The sequence below is a fragment of the Lynx canadensis genome, chromosome D3 (assembly GCF_007474595.2).
Source record: "Lynx canadensis isolate LIC74 chromosome D3, mLynCan4.pri.v2, whole genome shotgun sequence".
NCBI lineage: Eukaryota > Metazoa > Chordata > Mammalia > Carnivora > Felidae > Lynx > Lynx canadensis.
In genome coordinates this window covers 92,977,332-93,004,794 of record NC_044314.2, presented here as the reverse complement: position 1 = coordinate 93,004,794, position 27,463 = coordinate 92,977,332, and the positions used below count along the sequence as shown (strand labels likewise).

Below are 27,463 nucleotides of genomic sequence, written 5' to 3'. Positions count from 1 at the left end.
GGAGTCCGGCGTCCCTCGAGGGGCGAGAACGAGAAGGATGGAACGTTCGCAGGACGCGGTCCTCACGACCACGGGCGGGACCGTTTCGCATCTCCAGCCTCCACCGAGACCCCGAAGCGGCCGCGGCCCGCACGTCCGTCCCTGCTCACTGTGGACGGCACCCTCACCGCCCCGCCGACACCCTTCCCTCGGCCCCAGCGAGAGGCCTTGCGCCACCCGCCGTCCGTGGCTGGAAGGCGGCCTCCCGGCCCGGATACAGCCCCGCTGTCTGCGACAGCCTCTGCCCGCTCCGTGGTCGGTCACCATCCCGGACCCCTTGTGGCCCCCGAGGACGCACCAGCGGCCCCACCGTCCCCGTCCCCAGCGTGGTGAGCCCACCCCCTCCGCCCTCCCCTGTCGCCCCGCCTGCTCGCCAGGAGGTGCAGGGAGGCTGATCCGGAGTGGAAACCCCAGGTCTCTCGGCATGAGGGTCGGGGGGCTGCTGAGGGACACCACGTACGTCCTGCTCACGGACTTGGGTGATGGATTCTGGTCTGAGCTCCTCACTGGATCTTGGCAGGATAACCCAGCAAATACACCGGGACAGCCGTGTCCTCGCCTCTGTGCTGCTCCCGTAGCTTTGGACAAGGGCGGTCTGGACACAGCAGAAATTTGTACAAATAACCACAGTTGAATCTCAGACTTACATTGATGGTTTTCTCGATTCCCCATCACACTTTTTAATGCAAAGTCACCATGGAGGAGGCTGTCCACGCAGTGTGACGACTGCTTCACCGTGAGCTGGACCCGGTGATCGCGGGCCCCTCCCGCCCGCTCCCTTCCCCCACTGCGGGGTCTGCTCGCCTCCCTGCTCCCAGATGCTGTGCCCGGGCCACGGCCAACAGACACTGACGTGCTGAACCCACCTGAGGCGTCTGTCCAACCTTCCAGATGTGGCAGCCAGACACGCGCTCATCTCCCTGCTGCCCCAGATCGTCCCTTGCTGATGACCCCCCCCCCCCCCCCCGTCTGGGCTGGCCTGCACCTGTCTTCAGTCCCTGCCCGTTCTTGGCACAGGGATGGGCCTCACATGAACCCTAGAAGCTCTCGGGCTGCTGGACACTTGACACCCAGGAAGCCACGGATGGGACGGGAGGGACAGGCCTGGGGAGGAGCCCATGGGGGACAGTTGGCCCACACGTCAGGTACGTGGCGTCCACCGCGTGAGCACGGGGACAGCGGAGGTCGGCAGGCAGCCCCAGCGCTCGCTGGAGGCGAGCAGTTCAGATTAGTCCCATCAGCCCTGCCACTCCGGGTGCCTCACTTCCTCCAGAAACGCCCTCGGGACACCGTCCTCCACAGGCTGGGGGCCTCCCTTTCCGGGTGCGGGACGCCGGCCCAGGTTGCCGCCAGGTGAGGGCCACGGGGGCCGGAAGAGGCCTCACAGTGGGCTCGCTGCTCGTCGGTCCTCTGGAGACACTCACGGGGGCTGTCGGTGGGTCCTGCAGCCGGATGGACCGGAACACAGGGCCGCCCCCCAGAGAGCTCCGAGGGTCACAGGGCACAAGCAGTTATGGTCGGGGGGGGAGGTCCCTGACACGGACGTCGTGGGCTCCCCCGACCCTGAGGACACACCGTGTTTCTGTCTGGATTCCACCTCCGGGTGGCGTCCTCGAAGCCGTGCAGGGGGGACGTGGGAACCGGGAACTGGGAGGCCTGCGTTCCCTGAAGGCCGGTCACCCTCAAACGGCAGAAGCTGCTCGGGGCCACGAGGGGACCGGGGAAGCCGCCCTGAAACCGACCGCGGGGCCGCCGCGCACATCCCCGCAGTGGTTTCAACAGCCCGGCGTGGCCGCTAGAGCCTGACCGCTGGCGGGGGTGACGGTGGGCAGGGAGCGAGCGCCCCATCCACGAGGCCACGCCCAACGGTGACACCGTGGTAGCCGCTCGGCCGGATCTGCAGTGCCGTTCCCAGGACACCTCCGGCCCTGGGTCACGCGGTCAAGGTGACGACTCGGGCGCATCCCCCAGTTGTGGCCAGCTGCGCCGCATGTCAGGGCTGGGGTGAGCGTACGTCCCCTCGACTCACCTCTGCTGGGGCTGAAACCCCCGTGGGATGAAGGGTCACGCCCAGCGCTGGGGAGGGGCACTCTCTCCCCCGGCCCGCGGCCTCTAGAACGGTGGGCACGAGGAAACCCTCCAGATATCCCGGCCCCTCTGCCTGGGGCATCCCTGGGTCCGCGGACCGGGAGTGGGGACCTGCCAGCTGACTCCTGGCGCACAGTGGGTCTCGTCGGTGCAGTGTACCACCCGGACCGCGGTCCCCACGCAGCCAACGGGGACTCCGTCTGGTTAGAAGCAGGAACACCCGCGGCAGCCGGGCAGCCAGCGCCGGACTCGGAGCTGGGCCGTGGTCACCGCACCAGCCGTGGGCTGTTCCCGAGGGGGGAGCCCTCGTGGGGTCGGGAACGGGGGAGGACCGGCCCGTCCGCGAGAGCCTGGCGTGGCCGTCCCTGGTTGCTGCCCCGGCTCGCGAGGCCTGGCAGTCGGGCCGCAGACGCCCCGGCGAGCGACCCCCCAGGAGATCCGGCCGCTCGGCGCCTGGGGGGGGGGGGGCGTTGCCACACATGCCGACCGCGCTGGGCGCCAGTGGTTGCGTCAGTGCCACGCCACCACGTCCTGTGTGTTCTCAGCGGGGCCCAAGGCAGCTGCCACATGGTTCCAGGACCATCCGTGGAGTCCCCACCCGGGGCGGGACTGATCACACCGGCCCCTCCAGGTGAGGGTCCTAAATATGCCCGGTTTGCGTGGACACCGCGCCCGGCCTAACCCAAGCCTTCCGTGCCACCGTGCAAAGCAGGCTGCCACCGCTAGGGTCGGAGAGAGGCTGAGTGGCACGTGCGGGCGCCTCGCCTCACTGAACAGTGATCGGCGGGGGTGGGGGGGGTCACACTTCGAAGATCACAATGTGCAGACCTGGGGGGGCCACGGCGGTGAGCGGGGTCCATCTTGCCCAGAACCACAGTGCGGGGCTGGTAGAAAGGAGCAACGGAACAGGAAAGCAGCAGGTTGAGTTACAGGGAACGGCACCTTGGCCGGGAACTAACACACCGTCCAGGCTCTAATGCTTCCGCAGGGTCAGCCTGTATGGCCGGTCGTCCATAGCGAGGCAGAACCCCACTGGGGCCCCAGCGTCATAACCACGGAAGCCGCAGGACATAGTCGACGCCTGGCCTCCACCGAGGATCGGCGAGCTCGGCTGCCCCGTCACACCTGGGAGGGGAGGGACGGGCTGGAATTCGCGCCGAGAAGTTCCCAGACAGAGGAGTCACTTCACACCCCGGGTGGCGGGAAACGACCCCGTCTCTGCTGGGGCCCCGCTGTCCCACCACAGTCAGACCTACTGAAACGCACTACACCTGGCATGATACACGGCGTGGGGAGAAGGGGGAGGGCGGGGGTCCCAGTCTGCCACGTCCCACCCACGCCCCACCTCCCTGGGCCAAAGTGGTGGGTATCAGCCCTCCGGGGGAGAAGTCGGAAGGCCTCGAGGGCCAGCTAGGACCAGCACTCTCATCCGGCACCACCCGTAGCACGTCCGTAGCACTGGGCACGGGTATTGCTTTTCCGTCCAACGATCTATAAATGCAGCCCATCAAACTGCTCCCTGGAAGGCTCTAGAACCGCCATCACAGTCACGGGTGGCTATGCTCAGAATTGGAGTGGGTTGATGTGGCCGACTCCGGATTAAGGACATTTTGGTGTCCTGTCACCCCTATGTCGGAAACAGAAAAATCACCCTCAACCAAATCAACCCAACCATATCAGGAACACGGAATGGATACCACTGGGGCCACGGCCGTCCTGTCAGATGAAGGGCAGAGACTGGTCCCCCCACTGGGTGTTTACTGGGTGCCTCTAATGGGCCTCCGTCGTTCCATGGCACACGTTTGGCCGTGGCCTTCCCCTGGGTCTCCCCCGGGAGAACTGCCCCGGGGAACTACGGTGCACAGGCTCCCTCTCCGGAGGCCGGATGGGCGCACCCTGCCTTTGATGGGCTGCCCTTCGCTCCATCGGCTTCCTGTGGCCCGGACTGCAGTCACCCAGTGAGCCCCGAGGGACGGCCGGGAAGTCTGTCCTCCCCGAACACCCGAGTGTCTCCAATGAGAACAGCCGTCCTGCGAACCGCGATGGCCGCAGACATCTGTGCTTCCCCCAAGGAGGCGCCCGTGCCCCGCTCCAAACAGAGCGCTGCGTGTTCGGACCTGACGAGGCTCACGAGGACCCCGTGAGTGCCCTGGGCGATCCGAGCCCAGCCTTGGGGATCTCATAAACCAGCGGCCGGGATCACGGGCCTCTTGGGAAAACGTGTGGCTCATTTTGGGAATCACCGTCCCAGTCTGTGCTTTCTCCCACACGTGGCCGCATCACTGCTGTGGCTTCCGCGTCCCCCGCAGCCACACAGCTGCCACAGGAGGCGCGTCCGTGCCGGTGCCGCCCCCTCCCGGCCGCTCGGGCTCACCGCAGGACAGAGGTCCGCGAGCACCGGGCACGCGGGTGGGGTGTCGGAGAAGGTGGGCGAGAGGCTGTGACCACCACTGGCTGAGACCTGGCCCCGGGCGGTGGGGGGCCCTCACCCTCCCCGCCCTCGGAACGGGGGCCTCCCCTGCCTTCCCCACTCCCAGACGCCGCTCCAGGCATGTGGCCTGGAGACAGTCATGTGGCGTTGAGACCACCCGGACGGGATCTGTGACTGAACTCAGTCACGGCCTCTGTGTGAACCTCTCAGAGGAGGCAGGCGGGTGTGGAGATCTACTCCATTTACTGCCGCCCCAGACAAGCCACGCTCCTTAAACCTGCCACCTCCCCACCCAGAGTGGGCTGGCCCCACCCTTGGTCTCTCCCTGCCCTCAGAACAGGGGCCGGGTTCAGATGACATCCGGGAAGCCCCCAAGGAGCTTAGAAAACAACAGTCCCCGATTGGGTCGTTAGCCATCGATCCACGGACACTATGTCCAGACTTTGACAGAAAGCAGACCCCTAGACTCCACCGAAAATCTCCAGAACTGATATAAATGAATTCAGTCGCAGGATGGGGGGGCGCCTGGGTGGCTCAGTTAAGTGTCCGACCGCAGCTCAGGTCATGATCCTGCAGTTCGTGAGTTCGAGCCCCGCATCAGGCTCTGTGCTGACAGCTCAGAGCCTGGAGCCTGCTTCAGATTCTGTGTCTCCCTCTTTCTCTGCACACCCTCCCCCACCCAAATAAACATTGAAAAATTAAAAAAAATAAAGTCACAGGATAAAAATCAATATGCAGACACACGTTCGTTTCCTATACGTTAATAACAAAGCAGAAAATGAAATTAAGGAAACGATATCATTTGCAATTGCACCAAAAACAATAAATCATCTTGGAATAAATTTAACCAAAGTAGTGAAGGATCTGTACTCTGAAAACCGTGAAACACCGATGAAAGAAATTCAATATGATGGAAACACAAGGAAAGACATTCCATGCTCGTGAGTTGCAGGAAAAAAATATTGTTAAAATGTCACTACTACCCAAGGCCATCTACACATTTAATGCAATCCCTATCAAAATACCACCAGCATTCTTCACAGAGCTAGAACAGACAATCCCAAAATTTGTACGGAACCAGGAAAGACCCCGAATAGCCAAAGCGATCTTGAGAAAGAAAACCACAGCAGGAGGCATCACAATCCCAGACTTCAAGCTGTATTACAACGCTGTCATCATCAAGACAGTATGGTACTGGCACAAGAAGAGACACTCCGATCAATGGAACAGAATAGAGGACCCAGAAATGGACCCACAAACGTATGGCCAGCTCATCTTTGACAAAGTGGGAAAGAACATCCAATGGAATAAAGACAGTCTCTTTAGCAAGTGGTGCTGGGAAAACCGGGCAGCGACAGGCAGAAAAATGAGCCTGGACCACTTTCTTACACCAGACACAAAAATAAACTCAAAATGGATGAAAGACTTAAACGTAAGACCTGAAACCATACAAGTCCTACAGGAGAACAGAGGCAGGAACTTCTGTCACATGGGCTGCAGCAACTTCTTACTCAACACGTCTCCAGAGGCAAGGGAAACAAAAAAAGCAAAAATATACTGGAACTACATCAAAATAAAAACTTTCTGCACAGCAAAGAAACAATCAACAAATCTAAAAGGCAGCGTAGGAATTGGAGAAGATATTTGCAAATGACATATTGGATAAAGGGTTAGCATCCAAAATCTATAAAGAACTTCTCAAGCCCAACACCCCAAAAATGAATGACATTTTAAAAAATGGGCAGAAGACATGAATAGACATTTCTCCAAAGAAGACACACAGATGGCCAACAGACGTGAGATGCTCGATATCACTCATCGGGGACACACAGATGAAAACCATGACGAGATACCGCCTCGCACCTGTCAGAACGGCTAACGTAACAACACGAGAAACACAGGTGCTGGCGAGGATGCGAGAAAGGGGACCCTCGTGCACTGTTGCTGGGAATGCAGACAGGTGCAGCCGCTCTGGAAAACAGAGTGGAGCTTCCTGCAAAAGTTAAAAATAGAAGTCCCCTATAATCCAGTAACCGCACTACTGGGTATTTACCCCCAAAATACAAAAACACTAATTCAAGGGGATACGTGCGCCTTTTATAGGCGCATTACCTACAACAGCCGGAATACGGCAACAGCCCAAGTGTCCATCAGCTGACGAACGGAGAGGAAGACGGATACAGGCAACGGAATATTACTCGGCAATCAAAAACGAAGTCTGGCCACTTGCAAGGACATGGATGGAGCCAGAGTGTATTATGCTAAGCAAGATAAGTCAGAGACAAATACCATATGATTTCACTCCCATGTGGAGTTTAAGAAACAACATAAAGGAAAAAAAAGAGAAACCAAGAAACAGACTCAACCGTGGAGAACACCCGTGGTTGCGGGCGGGAGGTGGGTGGGGGATGAGTGAACTGGGTGAATGGAATTGACAGTACTTACGATGAGCAGCGGGTGATGGACGGAACAGGTGAATCACCACATTGCCCACCGGAAACTGATACAACACTACGTTAACTACGCTGGATTAAAAAAAATTTTTGATGTTTATTTTTGCAGGAGAGAGGGAGACAGAGCATGAAGGGAGAGGGCCAGAGAGAGAGGGAGACACAGAATCCGAAGCAGGCTCCAGGCTCCGAGCCGTCAGCCCAGAGCCCGACGCGGGGCTCGAACTCACCGACCGTGAGATCAAGACCTGAGCGGAAGTGGGAGGCTTAACCGACTGAGACACCCAGGCGCCCCTGGAATTTAAAAATATTTTAAATGTATCAAACAACAGCAACAACAAAAAGGCACTGGTGGCGAAGACAATCAGTCTCAGCACTGTTTGTCCGCAAACCCACCAGACTTCAGGGGGCACGTGACACTGGTGCAGGTCAGGGCTTGGCCTTAGGTAGATTCGGGTCCACACAAGCCCGCTACCGTGTCCCGACCTCGCCCCACGCGGCCCTGCTCCCCCCACCCCTACCCGCACCCCCACCCGTGAGGCTCACACATGCACGGTACTCACCCCGTCCGTCCGTCCGTCCGCCCGCCGCCTTGGGAGCCAGGGCCCACCTCCCCCCACCTCTGCGTTGCGTCAATTGCGTCAGACACGGAGGGAGCCCGCCCACCTCTGAAATCGCTTTGCTGGCGGCCCGGAAGTGGGTGAGAGGCAGTCCCCAGGTGAGCTCGCTGTTCGGAAGTCCCGGGTCTCTGCAGCGAACAAGGCTCCCAGGTGCCTGTCGTGGAGGGGTACCACGGTGCGCGCGCTGGCCTCGGTGCTTGCGAGGCTTCCAGATCCCTCCGCTCTGCCCTCCGGCAGAAGGGAGCCACGCCTTCGTGCGGACTGGCGCTTGCAAACAGGCAGGTGCCACGTCCCCCACCGGGCCACGCCTGCGAGCCGGCCTCTCCAGACCCTCGCCTGTGCGGCTGGAGCCTGCTCAGTAGGCGCCCCGTCGGCCCGCGGAGGGCAGCTGGGGGTATCTGCCTGTGGAGCGCGGGGGGGGGGTCTGGGGCCACATGCACGGCCTGCAGGCTGGAGGGGCCACCACCCACACCTCTCTCTTGGGTGCCCCTCTCAAGCGGCCAAGCGCAGTCCCAGCTTGGAACGGCCGCCTGAGGCTCCGGGCTTACCCTCCTCAAGGCTCCCAGGTGTGTCTTATCAAAGGACAGCACCGTCCGGGGGCTCAGGGCCACCCGGGCCAGACAGTCCCAGTTCCTCCAGCTCCGGCTGAAAGGGTAGCACACCCAGCTAGGCAGGTTGCACCCACCTGGGGCGCAAGTATGTAGGGCACATGGACCCCCTACGGCCGAGCCTGGAGACGCGGCCACACCCCACCCTCGCCGCGCCCGCTGTCCTGGGCTCCCCTGACCCGGGCAGGGGCAGCTCGTACAAGCGGGATACACACCCCGGCAGCCAGGGGAGCCCTGGCCCCCGGTGGAAATCCGGAAGAGCCGGAATCACCCAGCAGCCTCCACGATGAAAACGGGCACCCCCTCCACCCAAACACTTTCTCAGGCGACGAAACGCTGCAGTCCGTGCCCCCTGCACCTGGCTGCCTGCCTGGGGGGGTCCCGGGGTTACCAGGAATCGAGGCTCCCGGGCGTCTCTGGCTGGAAACCAGCCACCCCTGCCCCTCCGACCGAGGCAGCGCGCTCCCTCCCCCCCCCCCCCCTTACCTTTGGGGTGAAACAGGCACAACTGTGGAGCGGAGGGCGCGGAATCAGGCAGAGGCCTGGGACAGCCGGGCGCCCCTCCCCTCCCCAGACCTCTCCGCACGTTCGCTCCGTTCTAGGCACCCGCGGGGCTCGCACCTGCGCACCAGGCCCCCCTCCCGCGTGTGTGGAGCCGGGGCCCTCTGCCTGTGGAGCTCCGTCCGCACCAGAGCCACCCGGACGGCCTTCCAGGAGGAGAGATCCCAACCCGAGAATCTCTCTGAGCCAGCAGCTTGAATGCAGCAGCAGTCAGTCCTCCCCGGCCTGTCTGTGCGATGGGCTCCCCTCCCCGGGTCTTTGGGGGAGGATTCACTAGGATTCACCAGCCCGCCGGCCCCGCCCAGACCTCGAAAGGTAGTACACTTGCCTCTAGACCGGCCTTCGGGGGGGCACATGTGCCCGGGTGTGAACTAAGTCTCTGAACGAGGCCGACCCAGGCCCCAAGCAGCCTCCTCCTGTGACCTGGCCCCTTCCTACAGCCGCCCTGTTCCGGGCCCCGGGCTGCGCCACCCGCGGGGCTCGCACCTGCGCACCAGGCCCCCCTCCCGCGTGTGTGGAGCCGGGGCCCTCTGCTTGTGGAGCTCCGTCCGCACCAGAACCACCCGGACGGCCTTCCAGGGCCGGAGCCCTCCCCCCACAACATGTTTCTGAGGGGGCACTGAGCCCCCACGGTGGCGGCTGCCTGCCTGACGGGGCCCGGGCTCCACCTCCTGCCCCCGCTTTGGGGCCCGGGACCCCCGCGCCTCCCGGCAGCCGGAACAAGTGTAGCGGGTCCCCAGTGGGCCTTCGGCTGAGCGTGCCCAGGGGGCCCCTCTCTCTCCTCCCGTGTCCCCCGCCCGCCTCCCGGCCCGTCGGGCTCAGGTCGGCCCCCAGGTTGTAGAGGGGTCACACCCCCAAATCCTGTCAGAGGCAGAGCTGGAAGCTGGGGACGGCCAGTCCCCGTTACGCTGGATGCCCGGTGGGCCCCGGGGCCTCCCAGATCACTGGAGCGCTATCCGGCCTGGGTCGGGGTCAGTCGGGGCCCGGGCTCTCCCTGCGAGTCCCCCGGTTCGGGTCCACGCCTCCCCCGTGGCCGGCGGTCCACGCGCACACAGCCGGCCCCCCGGTGTCGCGGCCCCTGCAGGCCTCTGTCCGCCAGCTCCCTCCCGGCCTGTCGTCTCGGGCAGAATTCAGGTTGGAGGGAGCCCGCTGCGCACCCCCTTCTGAGGCAGCAGCCCTCAGCTGCCCGCGGGCCCTCGGCCTTTCCTCGGGAGGCCCGATGGGCTCCCGGGTGTCCGTTCGCCGCCTGCCCGCAGCAGCCGGGCCTGGTCTGCGGGGCAATCCGAGTCCTCCCGCGGGCTGAGCGCTGGGAACCGAGGATTCCAGGCTCCCCCCGCCAGCCCCCTCTTCCTCCCCATCCCCCCCCCCCACCCCCCGCCGGGCCTCATCAGCCCTGCCCCAGGCCCGGCTCCCCACCCGCGTGCCCACTCGCGCGGCCGTCCTCACTGAGTCTGCCCTCCCTTGGTGCAGGCCCAGGCTCGGACACAGGCGGATGCTGCCACGAGCCCCCCAGCCGTTCCCACTGCCCCCCAGCCTGGCTGGACACGCCCTGTTCTGGGGCCTGGCTCCCCGACCCCCCTCCCCGGGCCCGCCCCCGCACAGTCAGCACCCTGGGAGCTGGCCCCGGGCCCAGCGGGGTCTGGCTTAACCTCCAGGACGCAGGGCCCACACTCCGAACGGCCTTCTGGGCTTCCTCGGACACCAAGGCCTGTCGGTCCCTGTGGGGACTGGGTCCCTCTGCGGGGTCTGGGCGCTTCTTCAGCGGTCGAGGCCTCCGGGAGTCTCTTCTCGGAGGGGACCCCCGACCTCCCATGGGGCCGTGCCACGGCGGTCCAGATTCCTCCAGGCGTGCCTTCAGGGCGGACACACACGTTTGTGGAGTTGGAGGCTGGAGCTGGGCAGAAGCCAGCGGCACCCACCTGCCCCCTCCTGGGTCCGGCGCCCCTGCAGCCGCCCCCTCGCGGGTGTCTGGGTCTGCCGGTCCCTGCGGGGCTCTGTCGGGCGGCCTGGGGAGCCTGGGCGGTCCGGGCCTGTGGAGCTAGGGCCCGGCCCCACACCCCCAGAGCCTCAAGCGTGCAGTGACCACACGCGGCTGGCATCTTTCGGGGGGGGCAGCTCTCCACCGACGACCGTCACCCCCCACATGCACAGGCTGCCTGAAGGGGTGGACGTCTGTTACCGAGCTCAAGGCTCCCTGTATCTCCTGGGGCCGGCCGCCCAGGCGCTGAGCCAGCGGGACACTCAAGTCCCCTTGCTCTGCCCTCGGGGGTGACGGGCCTGGCCGTGCTACCAAGGCCCCGGAAGAAGGCAGAGGCTGGTCCCCCCTCACCTGCTTGGGTCTGGCTCCCGACCCCGGCCCCACACCGTCCTCTCCCAGCTCCCGGCTGCCCAGACCGTCCACACCCCATCATCTGGCGTGGCCTTAGGAAACCCCGCACGCCCGTGGAAACAGGCCTTAACCCAAACGCCTGCACGGCCAAGACCGCACCAGCCAAGCCACGCGAGCACGTGCCACATCTGGCGAAGCCACGTCGACCTCGACAACACGGACCGAGGCCGCGAGCCGCCACCAGGGGGACCGAGGCCACGAGCCGCCACCACGGGGACCGAGGCCACGTCAGCCAGCTCCACGAGTACCGAGGCCACCCCACTCTGGCCTCCGGACCCGGCTGCCCTATTCGGTTTAGACCGAGAGCCCCTCGGAGGAGGGGACCCGCCAGGATCCACCGACACCCAGGCCCGGCCGCGAGCGGGAGGCGGCGCCGGGTGGGACGTGTGGGCGTGAGCGAGGGGCTTTGCGGGGAAGGCGGGGCGCGGCCCCCAGCCCCCGTGAGGAGAAGGGGAAGGGGAAAGCCGGCCGCCCTCCGCACAGTGCTGCTGACAGAGGTCGCGCTGGCACGTTCACGTTTCCGTGCTCAACAGCTCCGGCTTGAGCCAAGCGGATCCCACAACAGACATTCCCGCAGGATGTGAGGCCAGGATGGAAGAGATGGAGGCGGGGGGCGGGCAGGAAGGGACCGCTCCGCTGAGACCGAGACCCCGGCTTGGGGAAGACGTCCCGCTTCTGGGAAGCCGGCGCTAGGGGGGCACAGGGTGTCCCCTCCTCTGCGAGCGCAGGATGGGCGGGGCGGCGTTGGGGGCGCGGGCGCTTCCGGGAACTTACTCCACACGGTCTCTCCCCCCAGAATAAACCACTGAGGATTAACGAGAGGCATCAGCCCCCCGGTTCGCGTCCCCCAGCGCGGCTATCCCGAGGCGTCCGCTCTGGACCAGCTTGATATGACGTGGCGGGGGGCCCGGACGCTCCGGACACGGGGTGTCACATCGGGAAAGAGAAGGGAACCAGAGCTCAGCAGAACCTCCTGGTCCTGCGGGACCCCCACCGGCCCTCGCCAGTGACCCCCCTTGCTCTGCAGCCCGGGCTCCTGACGGAGCAGAGGGGACGCTGGGCGGTGAACACGGGGCGACGACAGAGGAGCCTAGGACCAGGGCCTGACCCCCAGGAGACTGGTTCCTGTCGAAACCAGGGCCAGTGCCCGGCCGCACTCGCCCTGCCCTGCTCTCGGCTCTCGGCCTCCTGGGCTTTCGCCAGAGCACACGGCAAGCAGGGGGGCGTCCCCGCGTGTCAAGGCCAGGCCAGGGGAGAACGGCACAGACAGGCTGGCCGCCAGTGTCGGGGGCAAAAGTGCGCAGTCCTCAGAAAGGTCGCCAAACAGGCATTGTGTTAAGTAGCCATGTCGACACGGGAGAACTGAGTCCCAGTTTCCCCCTCTGGATTCAGAGACGTGGAGTAACTTGTTTGCTTAAAGTGGTCACGTGCACAACTTTTAAAACCATTTCTTTTTTTTTTTTAACGTTTATTTATTTTTGAGACAGAGAGACAGAGCATGAACGGGGGAGGGGCAGAGAGAGGGGGAGACACAGAATCCGAAGCAGGTTCCAGGCTCCGAGCTGTCAGCACAGAGCCCGACGCAGGTTTGAAACCCACGAACCATGAGATCATGACCTGAGCCAAAGTCGGACGCTCGACGACTGAGCCACCCAGGCGCCCCTTAAAACCATTTTTTTTTAATTTTTTTTTTAAATTTTTCTTTTTCAACGTTTATTTGTTTTGGGGACAGAGAGAGACAGAGCATGAACGGGGGGAGTGGCAGAGAGAGAGGGAGACACAGAATCGGAAACAGGCTCCAGGCTCCGAGCCATCAGCCCAGAGCCCGACGCGGGGCTCGAACTCACGGACCGCGAGATCGTGACCTGGCTGAAGTCGGACGCTTAACCGACTGCGCCACCCAGGCGCCCCCCTTAAAACCATTTCTAAAGTAAGAGTGCCTGAATCAAGGCAGTGATGTGGTGCCCGAGTGGACCCGAGGTCACTGTGACCGGTGTGGGTCATTTCATAAAAACGTGGACCAGTGAATCCAAGATGGACCGTGTTAGAAGGCCCACGTGTGGGGTCTCAAGTGCTCCCAGACTGAAGGAGGAACGTGCTCCAGCCCCGGACGTCAAAAATGCCGTGAGGCTACGCGCCCGTGACTGATTTAAGCCTTTAAAAGGAAGCCGAAAGAAAAGAAAAGCTAGTAATTGGGTATCAAGCTCCAGCCACATCTGAACAGCGAATACCACCCTGGACCGTGGAGCTGGTCCCCGGCGAGGGACAGGAAGGTCACTGCCCGCTGCCAGTGCTGTCCCGGAGGCCCCGGCTCACACGGCAGCACGGCGAGCACAGCGAGAAGCAGGCGCGGGGCTGTCCCTGTCCGAAGGTGACCTCTTCCCGGGAAGTAAGGAACCGGTAGGAGGGTTAGTAAACGGGAAAGGTCAGGAGAGGCCAGCTGTGCCGCCCCAATGGAAACCCCAGCCACAGGGGCTCCTGACGGCCAAGGTCACTTCCCGGCCACGCTGCACGCCCAGCGTGGCTCAGCCAATGCTGGGCTGTGCTCCCCTCGCCCACAGCGGCCACCCGTACGGCCCCGGCTGCGGAGGCAGGGGACCCACGCCGGTGGCTCGGCGCCTACTTCCACGGCAGATGCACTGACCGGGGTGAGTCCCGCCCCTGGCTGCGAAGGGCCAGGAGTATCGTGCACCCAAAGGACCGGGGAGCTAGTGCTGATCCGCCACAGCAAGGCGTACCACAAATGTATGTGGCCAGGAGCAGTTCGGTGCAATCGTGAAAGCCAGTGCAAACCCACAACTTTATTAGAAGCCTAAAGAACACAGGACTACACGTGGCAAGAAGGTGCAAAACTTGGGGATTTAAAACCTTTACCAAACAACAGAAAAGGAAACCCAGTGAGTTGCGTGGTGGCTTGGGAGGAATCGACATTTAAAGATGTCTGTTCTCCCCCCAAATTAATCTACGAATCCGGTGCTCTTCCAAAATAAAGTTCACAGGGAAAAAAACGAACAAAACCCCGAGAAGCTAACCCTAGAGTTCACGCGGAGAAGGGCCAGCAAGGAGGACGAAGTGCTCGCGGCACGCAGGTTCCCCCAAGACCGTCCGGGCCAGAGCACTCCTGCACCTGCCATGCAGATGTCATCCTGGGTCTCCCCCCCGCTGCCCTCCTGACCTGCGGCCTTTCTGTCGGTTTACGGCCTTTCTCCCACCTGAGTTTTTCTCTAGTAGCTTCCAAAGAAAAGGCACGGGAATAAACAGCATGTCTGAAGATGCCTTTGTTCTTGACTGGCATTTGGCTGGGGTGTTCTTCCTACCACTTCTTTTCAATGCCCCAAGTCGTTAGGCCTTTTTTCCTGAACATTCTAAGAGTCGGGGATGGGCATCCCGGGAAAGCCTCTGTCTTATTTTTCCTCAATTTTTCAACTCACTGTCTTTTTGTTTTACCTTCTCGGAGATTTTACAAATTTTATAAACTCTTTTAACTCTTAGAGAGAACGTTTATCTGAAAACATTTATTTTTATTTTAAACACACTTCCTAGGGAGTGATGCTCCGCTGCGTTACAGAGGACAGTCCCTTGTGGGTCACTCAAAGGATTACGGCCTTTGGTGGGGAGTGTTCCCCCAGGAGGTACCCACCAGAGTGCTCCCCAAGAGGTGCCCACCAGAGTGCTCCCAGGGGGTGCTTCATCAGAGTGCTCCCAATGGGATGCTTCACCAGAGTGTTCCTAGGAGGTACCCACCACAGAGCTCCCGGGGGGTGCTTCATCAGAGTGCTCCCAGGAAGTACCCACCAGTGCTCCAGGGGAATGCTTCACCAGAGTGCTCCCCAAGAGGTGCCCACCAGAGTGCTCCCAATGGGATGCTTCACCAGAGTGTTCCCAGGAGGTACCCACCACAGTGCTCCCGGGGGGTGCTTCATCAGAGTGCTCCCAGGAAGTACCCACCAGTGCTCCAGGGGAATGCTTCACCAGAGTGCTCCCAATGGGATGCTTCATCAGAGTGCTCCCAGGAAGTACCCACCAGTGCTCCAGGGGAATGCTTCACCAGAGTGCTCCCCAAGAGGTGCCCACCAGAGTGCTCCCAATGGGATGCTTCACCAGAGTGTTCCCAGGAGGTACCCACCACAGAGCTCCCGGGGGGTGCTTCATCAGAGTGCTCCCAGGAAGTACCCACCAGTGCTCCAGGGGAATGCTTCACCAGAGTGCTCCCCAAGAGGTGCCCACCAGAGTGCTCCCAATGGGATGCTTCACCAGAGTGTTCCCAGGAAGTACCCACCACAGAGCTCCCAGGGGGGTGTTTCATCAGAGTGCTCCCAGGAGGTATCCACCTCCCAGGGGGATGCTTCCCAGGGGTGCTCCCAAGGGGATGCTTAATCAGAGTGCTCCCAGGAGGTACCCACCACAGTGCTCCTGGGGGGTGCTTCATCAGGGTTCCCAGGAAATACCCACCAGTGCTCCAGGGGGATGCTTAATCAGAGTGCTCCCAGGAAGTACCCACCATAGTGCTCCCGGGGGGTGCTTCATCAGAGTGCTCCCAGGAGGTATCCACCACGGTGCTCCCAGGAGGTACCCACCACAGTGCTCCTGGGGGGTGCTTCATCAGTGTTCCCAGGAAATACCCACCAGTGCTCCAGGGGGATGCTTCACCAGAGTGTTCCCAGGAAGTACCCACCAGTGCTCCAGGGGAATGCTTCACCAGAGTGCTCCCCAAGAGGTGCCCACCAGAGTGCTCCCAATGGGATGCTTCACCAGAGTGTTCCCAGGAAGTACCCACCACAGAGCTCCCGGGGGATGCTTCATCAGAGTGCTCCCAGGAAGTACCCACCAGTGCTCCAGGGGAATGCTTCACCAGAGTGCTCCCCAAGAGGTGCCCACCAGAGTGCTCCCAATGGGATGCTTCACCAGAGTGTTCCCAGGAAGTACCCACCACAGTGCTCCCGGGGGGTGCTTCATCAGAGTGCTCCCAGGAGGTATCCACCTCCCAGGGGGATGCTTCCCAGGGGTGCTCCCAAGGGGATGCTTAATCAGAGTGCTCCCAGGAAGTACCCACCACAGTGCTCCCGGGGGGTGCTTCATCAGAGTGCTCCCAGGAAGTACCCACCAGTGCTCCAGGGGGATGCTTCATCAGAGTGCTCCCAGGAAGTACCCACCATAGTGCTCCCGGGGGGTGCTTCATCAGAGTGCTCCCAGGAGGTATCCACCACGGTGCTCCCAGGAAGTACCCACCACAGTGCTCCCAGGGGGATGCTTCACCAGAGTGCTCCCGGAGTGTATCCACCACAGTGCTCCCCAGGGAGCAGAACCTCACTATGGATTTTGCTCCATCATGAGTCACCCGCCTCAAGGATAACACACCGTTAGAGAAAGTGACCCCTTGACGATGACATCCCTCAGGGCTGTTACATCCTGCCCCGGTGCAGATACCAACTCTCTCCCGCGGGTGCCATTCCACCAGGGGACCTTACCTGGGACGGGGTGAGCACCGGCCTACTCCCCTCACCCTACGGTTCAGTGCAGACTGTTTTGGCTTCTCACGCAAATGCTGCATTTACGTGCCGTCCCTGGACCCGCACGTGGTCCTTGTCAAGGGAAGAGCCTGAAATGCATCTCTGCTCAGACCCACCCATGAGTACGTCCCCAGAGCCCTGGGGGCCGGCGGGCCGGCCGCCCTGTGCATCTTCTCACTGCGCTGCTCGGCCTTGGCGGCGGTGTGGTTTAGCCCGGGCCGCTGGGCACAGCGGGCTCCGTGCGAGGCACCCCTGACTCTCCATGGCGGGGGGGGGGGGGGGGGGGCGCCTCTTAGGCTCAGGGCACTTCCGGTCCTGGCTGCTCACCTAACAGGCAAATCCACTCAGGGGGCTCCGTCGGGGCCCCCACTTCTGGACCATGGACAGAGCGGGGGAAATGGCCCCCTGCCGTTCTCCCCCAGGGGGTGGAGGTGGCCAGTTCTGCCTCTGCCCCCTCCCTCCCTGAGCCCTCATTTCTCCACAGAAGGGTCACTCGGCTCTGAATGGTGCCGGGGCAGCGGGGACAAGGCCGGCCCTCCACGGAGGTGAGCCGCCACCCAGTGCGCAGAGAGAAGACTGAGCAGGCAGACGGGGCGGGACGGGACAAGGGACAGGTCCCAGGCAAAGGCCGGGAGGGCATCCCACAGCAGGAGTGGCCCTGGGGGAGCCAGTCCAGGTGAAGCCGGAGATGGGAAGGTCTAGAAGCCCACGAGGCGCTCCGCCCCTAGGCAGGGGTGACCGGCAATCCCGGGGCTCCGCCCGACGCACCCGGCAAAGACCCCCTACCTTCTCCAATGCCACACAAAACACCCAACCACCTCGTGATCGAAATCAAGACTGTATTTATCTTCATCGATTGACACGAGAACTGAATGTTTAAAGCAACCACAGTCCACAGTGGAAACGGGCTGAAAGTACAGAACGGAGCAAATGGCTGCGGACGTCGAACCGACAAGGCTCAAAAGTGCGGCGGACACACGTGTGGCCGCCGGGGAACAGAAAAGGGCGCTGAGGGCAGGGCGAGGCGGCGTTCGAGAGGTTATGAAAGCAAACCCGAAAGCAAAAGGAAATCATGCCAAGGCCTCGGTCGGGGCAGGGCCACGCTGAGAAACGTTTGCTGACGGCCTTTGCGCAGGAGAGAAAACACCAGTTACCGTTTCGTTTTATGACGAACCTTTTACTCTTCACTCCTAAAAGTCTGCTTGTCAGGTACAGATTCCGAAAACGCTGCGCAAACGAAACCAGGATCCACAGAAGTGTCCTGTGGCCAGAGCCGGCCAGTCCCAGGGAGGGCAGGGCCCCGGGGCTGGGGACAGGGGAGGCCGGCGTGGCGGCTCCGAGCCTCGTTCCCCGGACGGCGGCCCAGCCCCACCTCAGAGCGCTTGCATAGTTGAAGGGTCGGTGCTGCAGTTAAACTTGCGCGCGTTTCCAACCGACAGCGAGGGTTTTTTTTTTTGTGACCGTGTTAAACAAATAACCAGAGAGGTTTCTAGAAACTTTTTATAAAGTCTACCCAGGTTAAGAATTTAATAACGCCATATATTTATATTAACAGACTATTTACATATTTCATTTTTTTTTAAAATCCGAAAAAAATCCTCTTACGCTTCTGCATAATAAGGCAAAAAAAGTTTTGTACATTATTATTATTTTAATATATATCTGTAAGTTCGGTTCCCAGTACCAAGGGAGGGCCAGGGCCGGCCCTGAGTGGGGGGCCTCACAGTGCGCTGGACAAAATGACCGTGTTTTCTCCATAAATAAGACAAGATCCTGGGGCTCTAGAGAGGGGTCTGAGGCCTTTACATTGCAAATCCGAACTGAAGGTAAAAAAGCAAAAGTTTCTTGTTTTAAGTGTCTAAAGAGCACAAAATTGAAAAAAATACAAATCTATTAAAAACGCTTCTCACCTGTGGGAAAAGATGTACAAACTCGAATTCTCTTCCAGTGGCCTAACCTCAAGCTCGGAAAACGAAAGATCACCCCCAGCAAGGCTGTGGATGAAACTCCCCGACTCCGCGGGCTTCGAGCGGAAAGCGAATGTCACCCCGGGACTGACGGCGCTGTGCTTAGGTTCTAGAAACGTCCACGTAGAAAAGTTTACAGCAGTGCATTTGTGGGAGGGTCTCTGCACAGGCGGCGCGGGGTCCCGCGGGGACTACCGCGCCTCCACCTCCTGGGGGTTGCGGGACGGGGAGTAGTCGCGCGCCTCGGGCCCGTGGCCCCCCAGCGGCGTAGTCCTGCTCCGCGGCGGCGGCCCCGGGGGCGTGGGGGGCCCGCCCGCGGCCACCAGCGGGGGCGGCGCGCCGAGCGCGGCGGCGGCGGCGGCGGCGGCGGCGGCGGGCGGGGTCCGCGCCAGGAGCCCGTTGTGCAGCGCGGCGGCGGCGGCGGCGGGCCCGAGGCGCGGGTAGTGCAGGGCGCCTAGCGCGGGCAGCAGCGCGGCGCCGTCGGGCAGGTGCGGGGCGGCGCCCAGGTGCGCGGCCCGCGCGCCGCTCCAGCTCCTCGCGGCGCGCCTCCCGCGAGCGCTCGTGGCTGTAGTCGTGCGGCTCGCGGTCGCGGTAGGGGCCTCGGGGGCTCGAACAGGCTGTCGGTCCGGGGCGGGCGTCGGCGGCGGCGGCGGCGGGCCGCGTCCGGTTGTCATCTCCAGGCCGCGTCTGCGTCGCGCATGTTCTCCCACTCGCATCCCAGGCGCTCTCTCCCTCTGGCCTGGTCCTATCTGCAGTTTCGCGTTTTCGTCTCTGCTTGTGTCGGTCATCTGCAGTCAGGATCTCTTTTGGCGGGCCGGCCCCGGGGGGCTCGGGCGCGTCGCCGTCTTCCCTGCGTTCCTCCTTGACTTTCACGTCGCCCTGGGGCCGCTCGGCCGGCGCCTCGGGCGGCTTCCCCGGCTCGCGGCCCAGGAGGCCGGCCAGGCGCAGGCTGTCGCCCAGGGCCGCCTTGCTGTAGGGAGACGGCGGGCGCGCGGCCGGCTTGGCGCCGTCCTCCCTGGCCGGTGAGCGGCTCTCCTTGACGCGGGGCTCGGCCTCGCGCTCGGCAGGGACCCCGGGCCGGCACGGCTCGCCCTGGCCGCGGAGCAGGAAGCTGCTGACCGGGTAGCCCACGGGAGCTGCGGGCGAGGCCCGGCTCAGCAGGCGCGTCTTCTCCAGGAGGTCCCTGGGAGTGAGGAGACAGACACCTCACTCAGGCTCGGCCCAGGAGGCGCTTTCAAGCTGTTTGCTCCCAGTTCCCACCCTCTAGGACCTCAAGATCCCTCGGGGTGAGTGTGTGGGGGTGGGAGGTCCCTTCAGCACCCTGTCAACACGTGGTAACAAACCCACACCCTCACGAAGGACCCCCAACACCCCACGCCTCCCTCCCCTCGATAAACTGCTGGGAAGCCGGCTTTGCAGAGCTCTTCCCGCATACCCAGGCCGCTAGGCCCGCAGGGAGACCCTCAGTGAGGAAGTCGGGCCCAACCGAAGTCACTGGAAGGGTAGGACCCTGGAGTCCCGTCTTGGCCATGGCTGACCCTACTTCTCCTTCACGAGGCCGAGTCCGGGGACAGGGAAGAGGTCATGGCTCTCAGGACTGGTGTATGAACTGTGGCCTTGGCTGGGGACGCTTCTCTGCTCTTGTCCCCTCGGCCAGCCGGCCACAGCTCAAAACCCCTCAGATTCCAGACTCTGCTGCTGACTCTGGACTAGGACCCCAGCCTAGTCCTGCTGCCCAGGGGCATCCTCCCGGCCAGAGGGTTCCCCCATGGGTGCTCCTCCCAGACCTGGCCCCCCACGTGGATGATGCAAGTGCTTCCGTGGCCCTGCTAACCCGAGCTCCCTGCAGAGGGCCTACCGTGGTCAACAAGCCAAGTGTCCCGGCTGCTCCTTCCAGGGGTGGACCCTCCCCCCTCTGGACGGCCCCTGCCCACATCCTGCCCCATCTGGGGCTCTCCCCTGGCCCTGCCCAGCCCTGAGGGTGCAGCGAGGGGGGTCATCAGGGCAGAGCCCTGCAAAGCCGGCAGGAGGCCACAGGAGCCGGCTGGGTGCCACTCACCGCTCCCGCTCCTCCCTGCCCTTGTCTGGCTCCCGGTCGTGGTTGGTCAGGGCTGAGACCCGATCGGGGTCCACAGGCTTAGGCCATGGGGGCGGTGTGGGGAAGGAGGGAGGCGCCCGGTGCAGCCGGTTCCAGGCCTCGTGGGGGCTGGGCAGGCCGTGCAGTGCGGAGCTCTCCTTGGGGGCGAAGATGCCGCTGCCCTGAGCTGGAGGGGGGCGGGGTATGAGGCCGGGATAGCACTGCACCTCTGCCCAAGGAGCCCCATCCCTGCCCAGGGCACCCCGTGGAACCTCAGGGCTGCTGGGGGGGGGGGGAAGCACTCCATTCCCACGTGCTGAAGGTGTACCCCAGGGGGACAGCCAGAGGGGACCAGTCAGCCAGGGGTCAGGGTGTGGCCCAAACCCACGAGGAGCTCCGGCGTGCACGCAAGTGAATGGGAAGCAAGCACGGGGGTCACTCACTCAGTGCGTGGCTCCCCAGGCCTCCGAAGGCGTTGCTGCCCAGGCTCCCCAGGCCCCCGAAGGTGCCTGACCTGCCGAACGGGTCTGTGGGGACAGCGGGGCTCAGGCTTCTGCGTGGCTCATGCCAGAGCTCCCATGTGACTCATGTGCACCAGGGCCTGTGCTGTGACTCCAGCAACTGCTACCTATGCAATCTGAGGGTCACCTCCCCACCCACCGACATCCCCTGCCCCAGCCCTGAGGTCTGCAAAGACACAGGCTGACTTCAGGGACCCGAGAGCACCTACCTGTCAGGTGACCAGAGGTCAGGAAGCTGCCGGGATGGGCCGAGGGTCCGAATGGGTTGGTGGTGGGGTGGGCTGCACCTGTGGGGCGGGGTGGTGGAAACCTGATGTACCGGGGCCTGTTTGTGGCTCGTTCCCAAGGCGGGGCCACCCCAGCTTCCTCTGGGGATGTCCACACCTCCCACCGGAAGCACGCCGAAGGGGGCAGGTGGCGGTGGAGCCCCTGGGGAAAGGGGCACAGAGAGCCTTCAAGGCTGCCCCTGAAAATGCAGACGGGAACCTCCAACTAGAAGCTAATGTGTTATCGTAGCCACGCAAGTGTCCTGGTGCACAGCGGCCGGTGTCACGGCTGAAGACAGCAGCTCCTCCCGTGGGGTCCCCCGCCACAGCCCACAGGTGTCTGCTCTGCCACTCATCCGTGGCCCTGCCCTGGCTCTCCTGAGACCCCCTGACCCCACCCCAAGGGCAGCAAGTGGGGCGCGGGCCCCGAGAAGGGGCTCTGGGTCAAGGGGCCCGGCCTTGCCGCTAGGGTGGGACACACGGCCTCTTTCTCGAGGGTGGGTTTCCGGCGAAGGCCAGTGATGAGGCCACGGGTCTCTCCGGCGTCCCCCGTCTTGGGAGACCCCCACAGGGGAGTGTTCATGTTTTTGCTGGGCTGCCACAGGCACGGAGCTCCCCCACCAGAAAGCTAAACCCAGTCCTGAATGACCCCCGGGCCAAAGAAACCAAACAGGAAATCAGGAAACGAGAAGTGGCTGGCCCAGGGCTAACGAAGACGAACACCAGCGTGGGGGTGAACCGTCGCCTGGAAAGAGCACGGGCAGCGAGAAAAGGCCACCAAGTCAACGGGCAGGCTTCCAGCTCATGCTGTTTGGCGGGGGGCGGGGGCGGGCAGAGGCAGAGAGGGAATCCCCCAGCCATAGCCTCCGGGGCGCCCCTTGTGGGGGGGCGTGTCCTGGGCGTGTGGACCGCACAGCAGGGCTGCGGCGGGGCCGAATGGGGAGCCCAGGCTCCTGAGCACACCCAGCTCGAGTCCCGGGGGCTCCAGGGACTGAAGCCCAGACGGGGTCTGCAGAACACCAGTGCGTCGGAGCCAGGGGCCGAGACGAGCCACCATGCTTGTGCGGCCAGCCCGGGGGACCCTGCCGCGCCCGTCCACCCAGCCTGCTGACGGGCCCACCCTCACTGTCCACGCGTGTCCGTGCGACCTGGCTGCGGGTGGAGGTGGGCCTGCGTGAAGACGGGGAGGGGGGAGGGGGTGGAGGAGGGTGGTCAGGGCGGGCTCTCTGGACCGGCTGCCCGTCCCTGAGGAGGCACGAGAACCGCGTGGGAGCGCACACAGCCTGGGCCGAGGCAGCCGACCTGGGAAAGGCCTGCTCGTGAGGCCGGGAGCTCGGGTCTCAGGAGGGAGGTTTCTCTTCTTTCTCGGACAGGAGTCCCTCCTGAACCTCGCTCACTCGTGCAGACCCTGGTTCACACGGAGCACTGCCCTCCTGGGAGTGTGGTTTGGGTGTGTGCGGGCCAAGGTGCCCACAAACACCCTGGGCTCTGGGTCCGTGGGCTCCCCTGTGAAGCACGTGTTGTTCCGGGACCCCACAGGACAGCGAGCCCTGCGCCTGGCTTCCGCTGATCTCGCCCCACATGCCTCTCCCCTTCGCCCACGTGCTGCGTCCCTCCCCTGTGACACGTGCTAGCTGTGGGGGTGACCTCTACTGAGGTGGAAGGGCTCCTCGTGACCCTCGAACCTAGGGGTGCTCCTGGGGCCCCAGCACAGCAGGCCAGTGCAGGGCGGACGCGGGAATTCTCGGGGCAGCGTCCTGTCGTTCTGAGGAAGGCGGTAGCCCTTCCTGAGAGGGAGGCGGGGCTGGGGGAGGGGCAGTCTGGGTGCCGGGAGGACCCCTGGCCCTCCTGGCCTCAGCAGGGACGAGGGAGAGCCTGGGCAAGCGGCAGAGACCGCCGGACGGCAGGGTGGGGCAGACTTGCAGCGTCTAGAGGGGTCCTGCTCCGAGACCGGCCAGAGGGAACAGGCAAAAGCGCCCCTGCCCGCCGGACACCCCCTTTCCTCGTGCTCTGGACGGGGCACCTTACCCGAGCCAGAGAAGAGGGGCCGGGCCAGCTCCTGAGGGTACTGCAATCCGGCAAACACGCCCGGGGCGGGGGGTCTGCTGGACAAGTCCAGCTTGGCGCCCACCTCCAGCTTGTGGGGCTCCAGCTGCACCTGCTGAAAGGGACAGAGCGTGTGCTGGGCCTGTGGCCTGGTCAGCCCCTGACCACCACCAAGCGTGTGACGCTGCCTGGGCACTGGTCCCAGTGAGGCCTCGTGACTCAGCACGGAGTGCGGCCGTGACAACGCGTGCTGGGCGCAGGAGGTGTTTCGTGAACTGCTCTTTGGAAGCTGTGTGTTTTACGCTAAAGCAGATCTCGATTTGGATGTTGCCTTTTCGTTGGAAATACTTTACCTGGGTTAAGATTTTGCAAAGCTGAGCTGAAACGTACCTACGTTGTCTTAAATATGCTTAAAAGCTGCCCCGTGACTGAATTTGGCATCGCTAGTAACATTTAAATTTATCTAAGTTAAACAAACCGAGAAAGCCCGCGCCTCAGCGCTGAAGGCCACACCAGGCACGGGGCCGGGTGAGCGCTTCCTGGTTCCGCTGTGGTCCCGCAGCCCCTGCGGCCCTGCCAGCCTCCGGCTCCCCATCGGGGCAGCGGGGGGCACACTCCGTGTGACGAGGGAGGGAACCCCAGCCCAGGCGGGGGCACCCCCACAGTGCTGCTGCGTGTGGAGGCCGCCCCGCCCCTTCCCCGCCCCCAGGGTGACGCCAGGACACCTGCGGAGGGCAGCACCCGCGTCTGGTGGCAAGCTCCTGCCGACTTCTCGTAGCCCCCGGGACGTGATGGTTTTTGAAAGCCGTGCATGGAGGTGGCGTGTGTGACCAGAGATGTGTGGAGGTGGGGTGGGGATGGGGCGAGGCCCTTGGCTGCCCCCCTGCCCCGGTCTGGGTGGGGGCGGGTCCCCCAGCTGGCACCACCCACCCCTCCCTAACCGCAGCCTGGGGTCCTCCTGCGTGGTCCCCAGCCAGACAAGGGCGCATCAGGGACGCCCTGGCGCTCTGCCCGTCGGCAGCAGGGGCAGCTGGCGCTCACCTTCATCTTCTGCTGATGGCGATAGATCTGCCAGGCGATCTGCACGTGCATGGCACACCACTTGCCGGGTTTCTGTGACGGGGCGGGTCACACACTCAGCTGCACAGCGGGGACCTCTTCACCCTGCCCCCCCCCCACCCCCAGAGTCCTGCCGGCACAGGCACCCCTGTGGCCATGCAGGCGGAACCCAGGATCCTCCCCAGCTGCGAGCCTCCCCGAGACCCCTTCCTCCCAAGGAGGCGTGCACGTCCACGCAGACGTGTGCCACACACTCACCCTGACTGCCGTCCGGTACGGGTCAGACACCTACCGTCGAGAGAGAACAAAGAGTTAGGTCCAGGCTCTGGGGGTGGCCGGGTCCCAGGGCTGGCGGTGGGGGACGGACATGCCCCACAGCAGCCACCCCCTCCCCCAGCGAGGGGCACCGGGCCGGCTGGGGTGACCGCAGGGAGGGTCGGGCACTGTCGCACCTACCCCGGGGGCTTTCTGGAGGAGGGTGTGAACAGCACTGGCTCGACCCGTTACCTCGATTGGGTTTGAAGTCTGAAGGGAGAGAACGGGGTGTGAGACAGCTGCAGACCCCAGGTGCCCAAGTCCACCTTCCACACTGCCCCCCCCCCCCCACCCCACAAGGGGAGGCCTGGGTTCCTACATCCTCAGCCCAAGGGCTTCTGCAAAGGTGGGAAGGGGATCCCGACACAGCCATGCCTGGGTTGGGGGGCTGAAACAGCCCGGCTTCAGGGAGGGTCAGAGAAGCGAGCCCAGTCCTGCCCGGGGCCTCCTGTGGCACAGACAGCCCCGTAGCGGCCACCCCACACGACCTCACCTCACGGTCCTCCTCACCCTGACCTTGAGCATGCCCAGCTGAGGAGTAAGCATGCGTGAAGCATGGTTCCCGCCGTCCCCTGGTGCCCCACCCTGCTGCCGTCTAGACCGGGGGTCCCGCCGCAGGGCTGCACAGACGCATCCCACCCGGAACGCTGGCTCACCCCCACACTAGGATCGCAGCATGTGACTGCGTGGCGGGGCCTCCCACTGTGCCCTGAACCCTGTCCCACCCCAGGAGCAGCTGGTACCTTGGGCTGAAAAGCACCCTGTAGGGACCCAAAGGGGCCTGGGTGTGGGAGCAGGGTGGGCAGTCCGGGGATGGCAGAAGAGAAGGATGGGAAAAACTGCAAGAGAAAGACGGGAGCGTTCCGGGGGCCCCGCTAGGAGCACGGACATCCCGGGTGGGGGCTGTGGGGCCCGGCCCCCTGCACCCGGCAGAAGGTGCCCTGACAAGGCCTCTGGGTAGGCGTGGCTCCACCCTTCGCCCGCCCCCTCCAGCCCACGGACCAGTGCAGTGACCACGAAGGACACTCACGTTGGAATGTCGGAAGTAGGGGCTGTCCAGCTTGGGCGCGTATTTGTCAAACTGGAAGGGAAAGAGGTGGACGTGAGGCCTCCCGAGCCTGCCCACACCCTCCACGGGGCCCAGCACCCGCGCCCCCGTTGGCCAGGCAGTGGCCCGGATGGCTGTCCTGCCTCCTGCAGCTGGTAGTCTGCGGCCAGCTGTCTCCCTGAGGGCATTTCCAACGGCCTTGAACCGGCCTCTTGGGCTCAGGTTCTCAAACCGGGTGGATCTAAGTAAGGGGCCCCTGTTCTAATGGTCCCACTGTGGGAGTTGCAAACTGGCCAGTCTGGCCAGTCTGAATCTATTCCTGAAGCCCAGGAGGTGCCGCAGCCATGACGGGGGTCGGGGGGGGGGGGGCAGGGCCAGTGGTCAAGCAGTGAGACGCCCCCAGGCCCCCAGCAGAGCCTGGTGGGGGTAGACTCTGCCCCACACAGCAGCTGGCTCAAGAGAGGAAGCCCCAGGCCCCACGGGAGGGCATCCTGGTTCCCCGGCCCCTCAGCCCTCAGTCTCTGGACCTGCTGCAAACTGAGACTTGCAGACCCTGCGTGGGCACAACTGGCCCCAAGGCCACGTCACCTGTGTGGATGTGGGGCACCCGCCCAAGCCCAGGACAGGGAACCTCATGACATGACGTCACCCAGAGGGGGGCCAGAGGGACAGATGGACGGCAAGGGCCGGCGTCGGCCTGCGTGCGTGCGGAGAGCGTCTGCGTGTGCCTGCTGTGTGTCCCGCCGCCCGGGCCGCCCCCGCCCGCCCGCCCGCGCGGGGGGGGGGGGGGGCCTACGCACCGGCGGGGGTGCGGCGGGCTGCAGGAGCGGCGTCGGGGGCAGCCCCGCGGGGAAGGGGGCAAATGTGTGTTGGTGCTGGTGTGTGTGCTGGTGTGTGTGTTGGTGCTGGTGGAACTCCGCCCGCAGCAGAGCCCCCGGGCCCAGGGGGGCGCCGGGCCGCTCAGCGCTCTGGACCAGAAAACGCGCGTTCAGCTCTTGCCTGAGCAGCTCGTGATCTACAAGAGAAAAAGAGAGAGAGACGGAGAGGCACGTCGGCCGCGGGCTCCCGGCGGGGCGAGGCGGATAGTCACCTGGCACTCCCGGTTTCGGCAGGCCAAGCCGTGGTGGCCGCTCGCTAGGTGCGGGCCCCAGGGTGGAGGTAAGAGAGGTGCCTGTGACCAAGTACCAATCAGAATCCCCGAATGAGGCTGGCAATACATGATTGGCTGGCTGAATGAGATCAACAGGCTGGCATCTAAAGGCAAGAAAGAACACCGTGAGCCGCCGGGGGGGCCCCCAGAGCCGGCCACAGGGGAGCCCTGCCCCGCCGCCCCCACCCCCACCCCCACCCCCCAGCCCAGCATCCTGGTCCCATTCCAGGGCACGGAGCTGCCCCAGACCTGAGTTGGGCCGCTCAGAATCATAAAAAGAACTTGGAAACAAGACCCATGGGAAAAGAAGTCTTCAAT

General features: G+C 63.6%; 1 protein-coding gene across 1 annotated transcript in view; it reads right to left on the bottom strand.

Annotated features, from left to right (window-relative positions):
* Positions 1–17,520: 17,520 nt before the first annotated feature.
* Positions 17,521–27,463, bottom strand: part of FBRSL1 (fibrosin like 1) — a 78,770-nt gene continuing 68,827 nt past the window's right edge. Inside the window, 13 exon segments of the mRNA XM_030335851.1 lie at positions 17,521–19,163; positions 19,165–19,846; positions 20,723–20,927; positions 21,184–21,267; positions 21,471–21,548; positions 23,556–23,685; positions 24,615–24,686; positions 24,891–24,920; positions 25,089–25,157; positions 25,691–25,786; positions 25,978–26,028; positions 26,796–27,010; positions 27,181–27,249. Coding sequence (XP_030191711.1) covers positions 18,855–19,163; positions 19,165–19,846; positions 20,723–20,927; positions 21,184–21,267; positions 21,471–21,548; positions 23,556–23,685; positions 24,615–24,686; positions 24,891–24,920; positions 25,089–25,157; positions 25,691–25,786; positions 25,978–26,028; positions 26,796–27,010; positions 27,181–27,249 — 2,090 coding nt within the window. The 3' untranslated portion in view covers positions 17,521–18,854.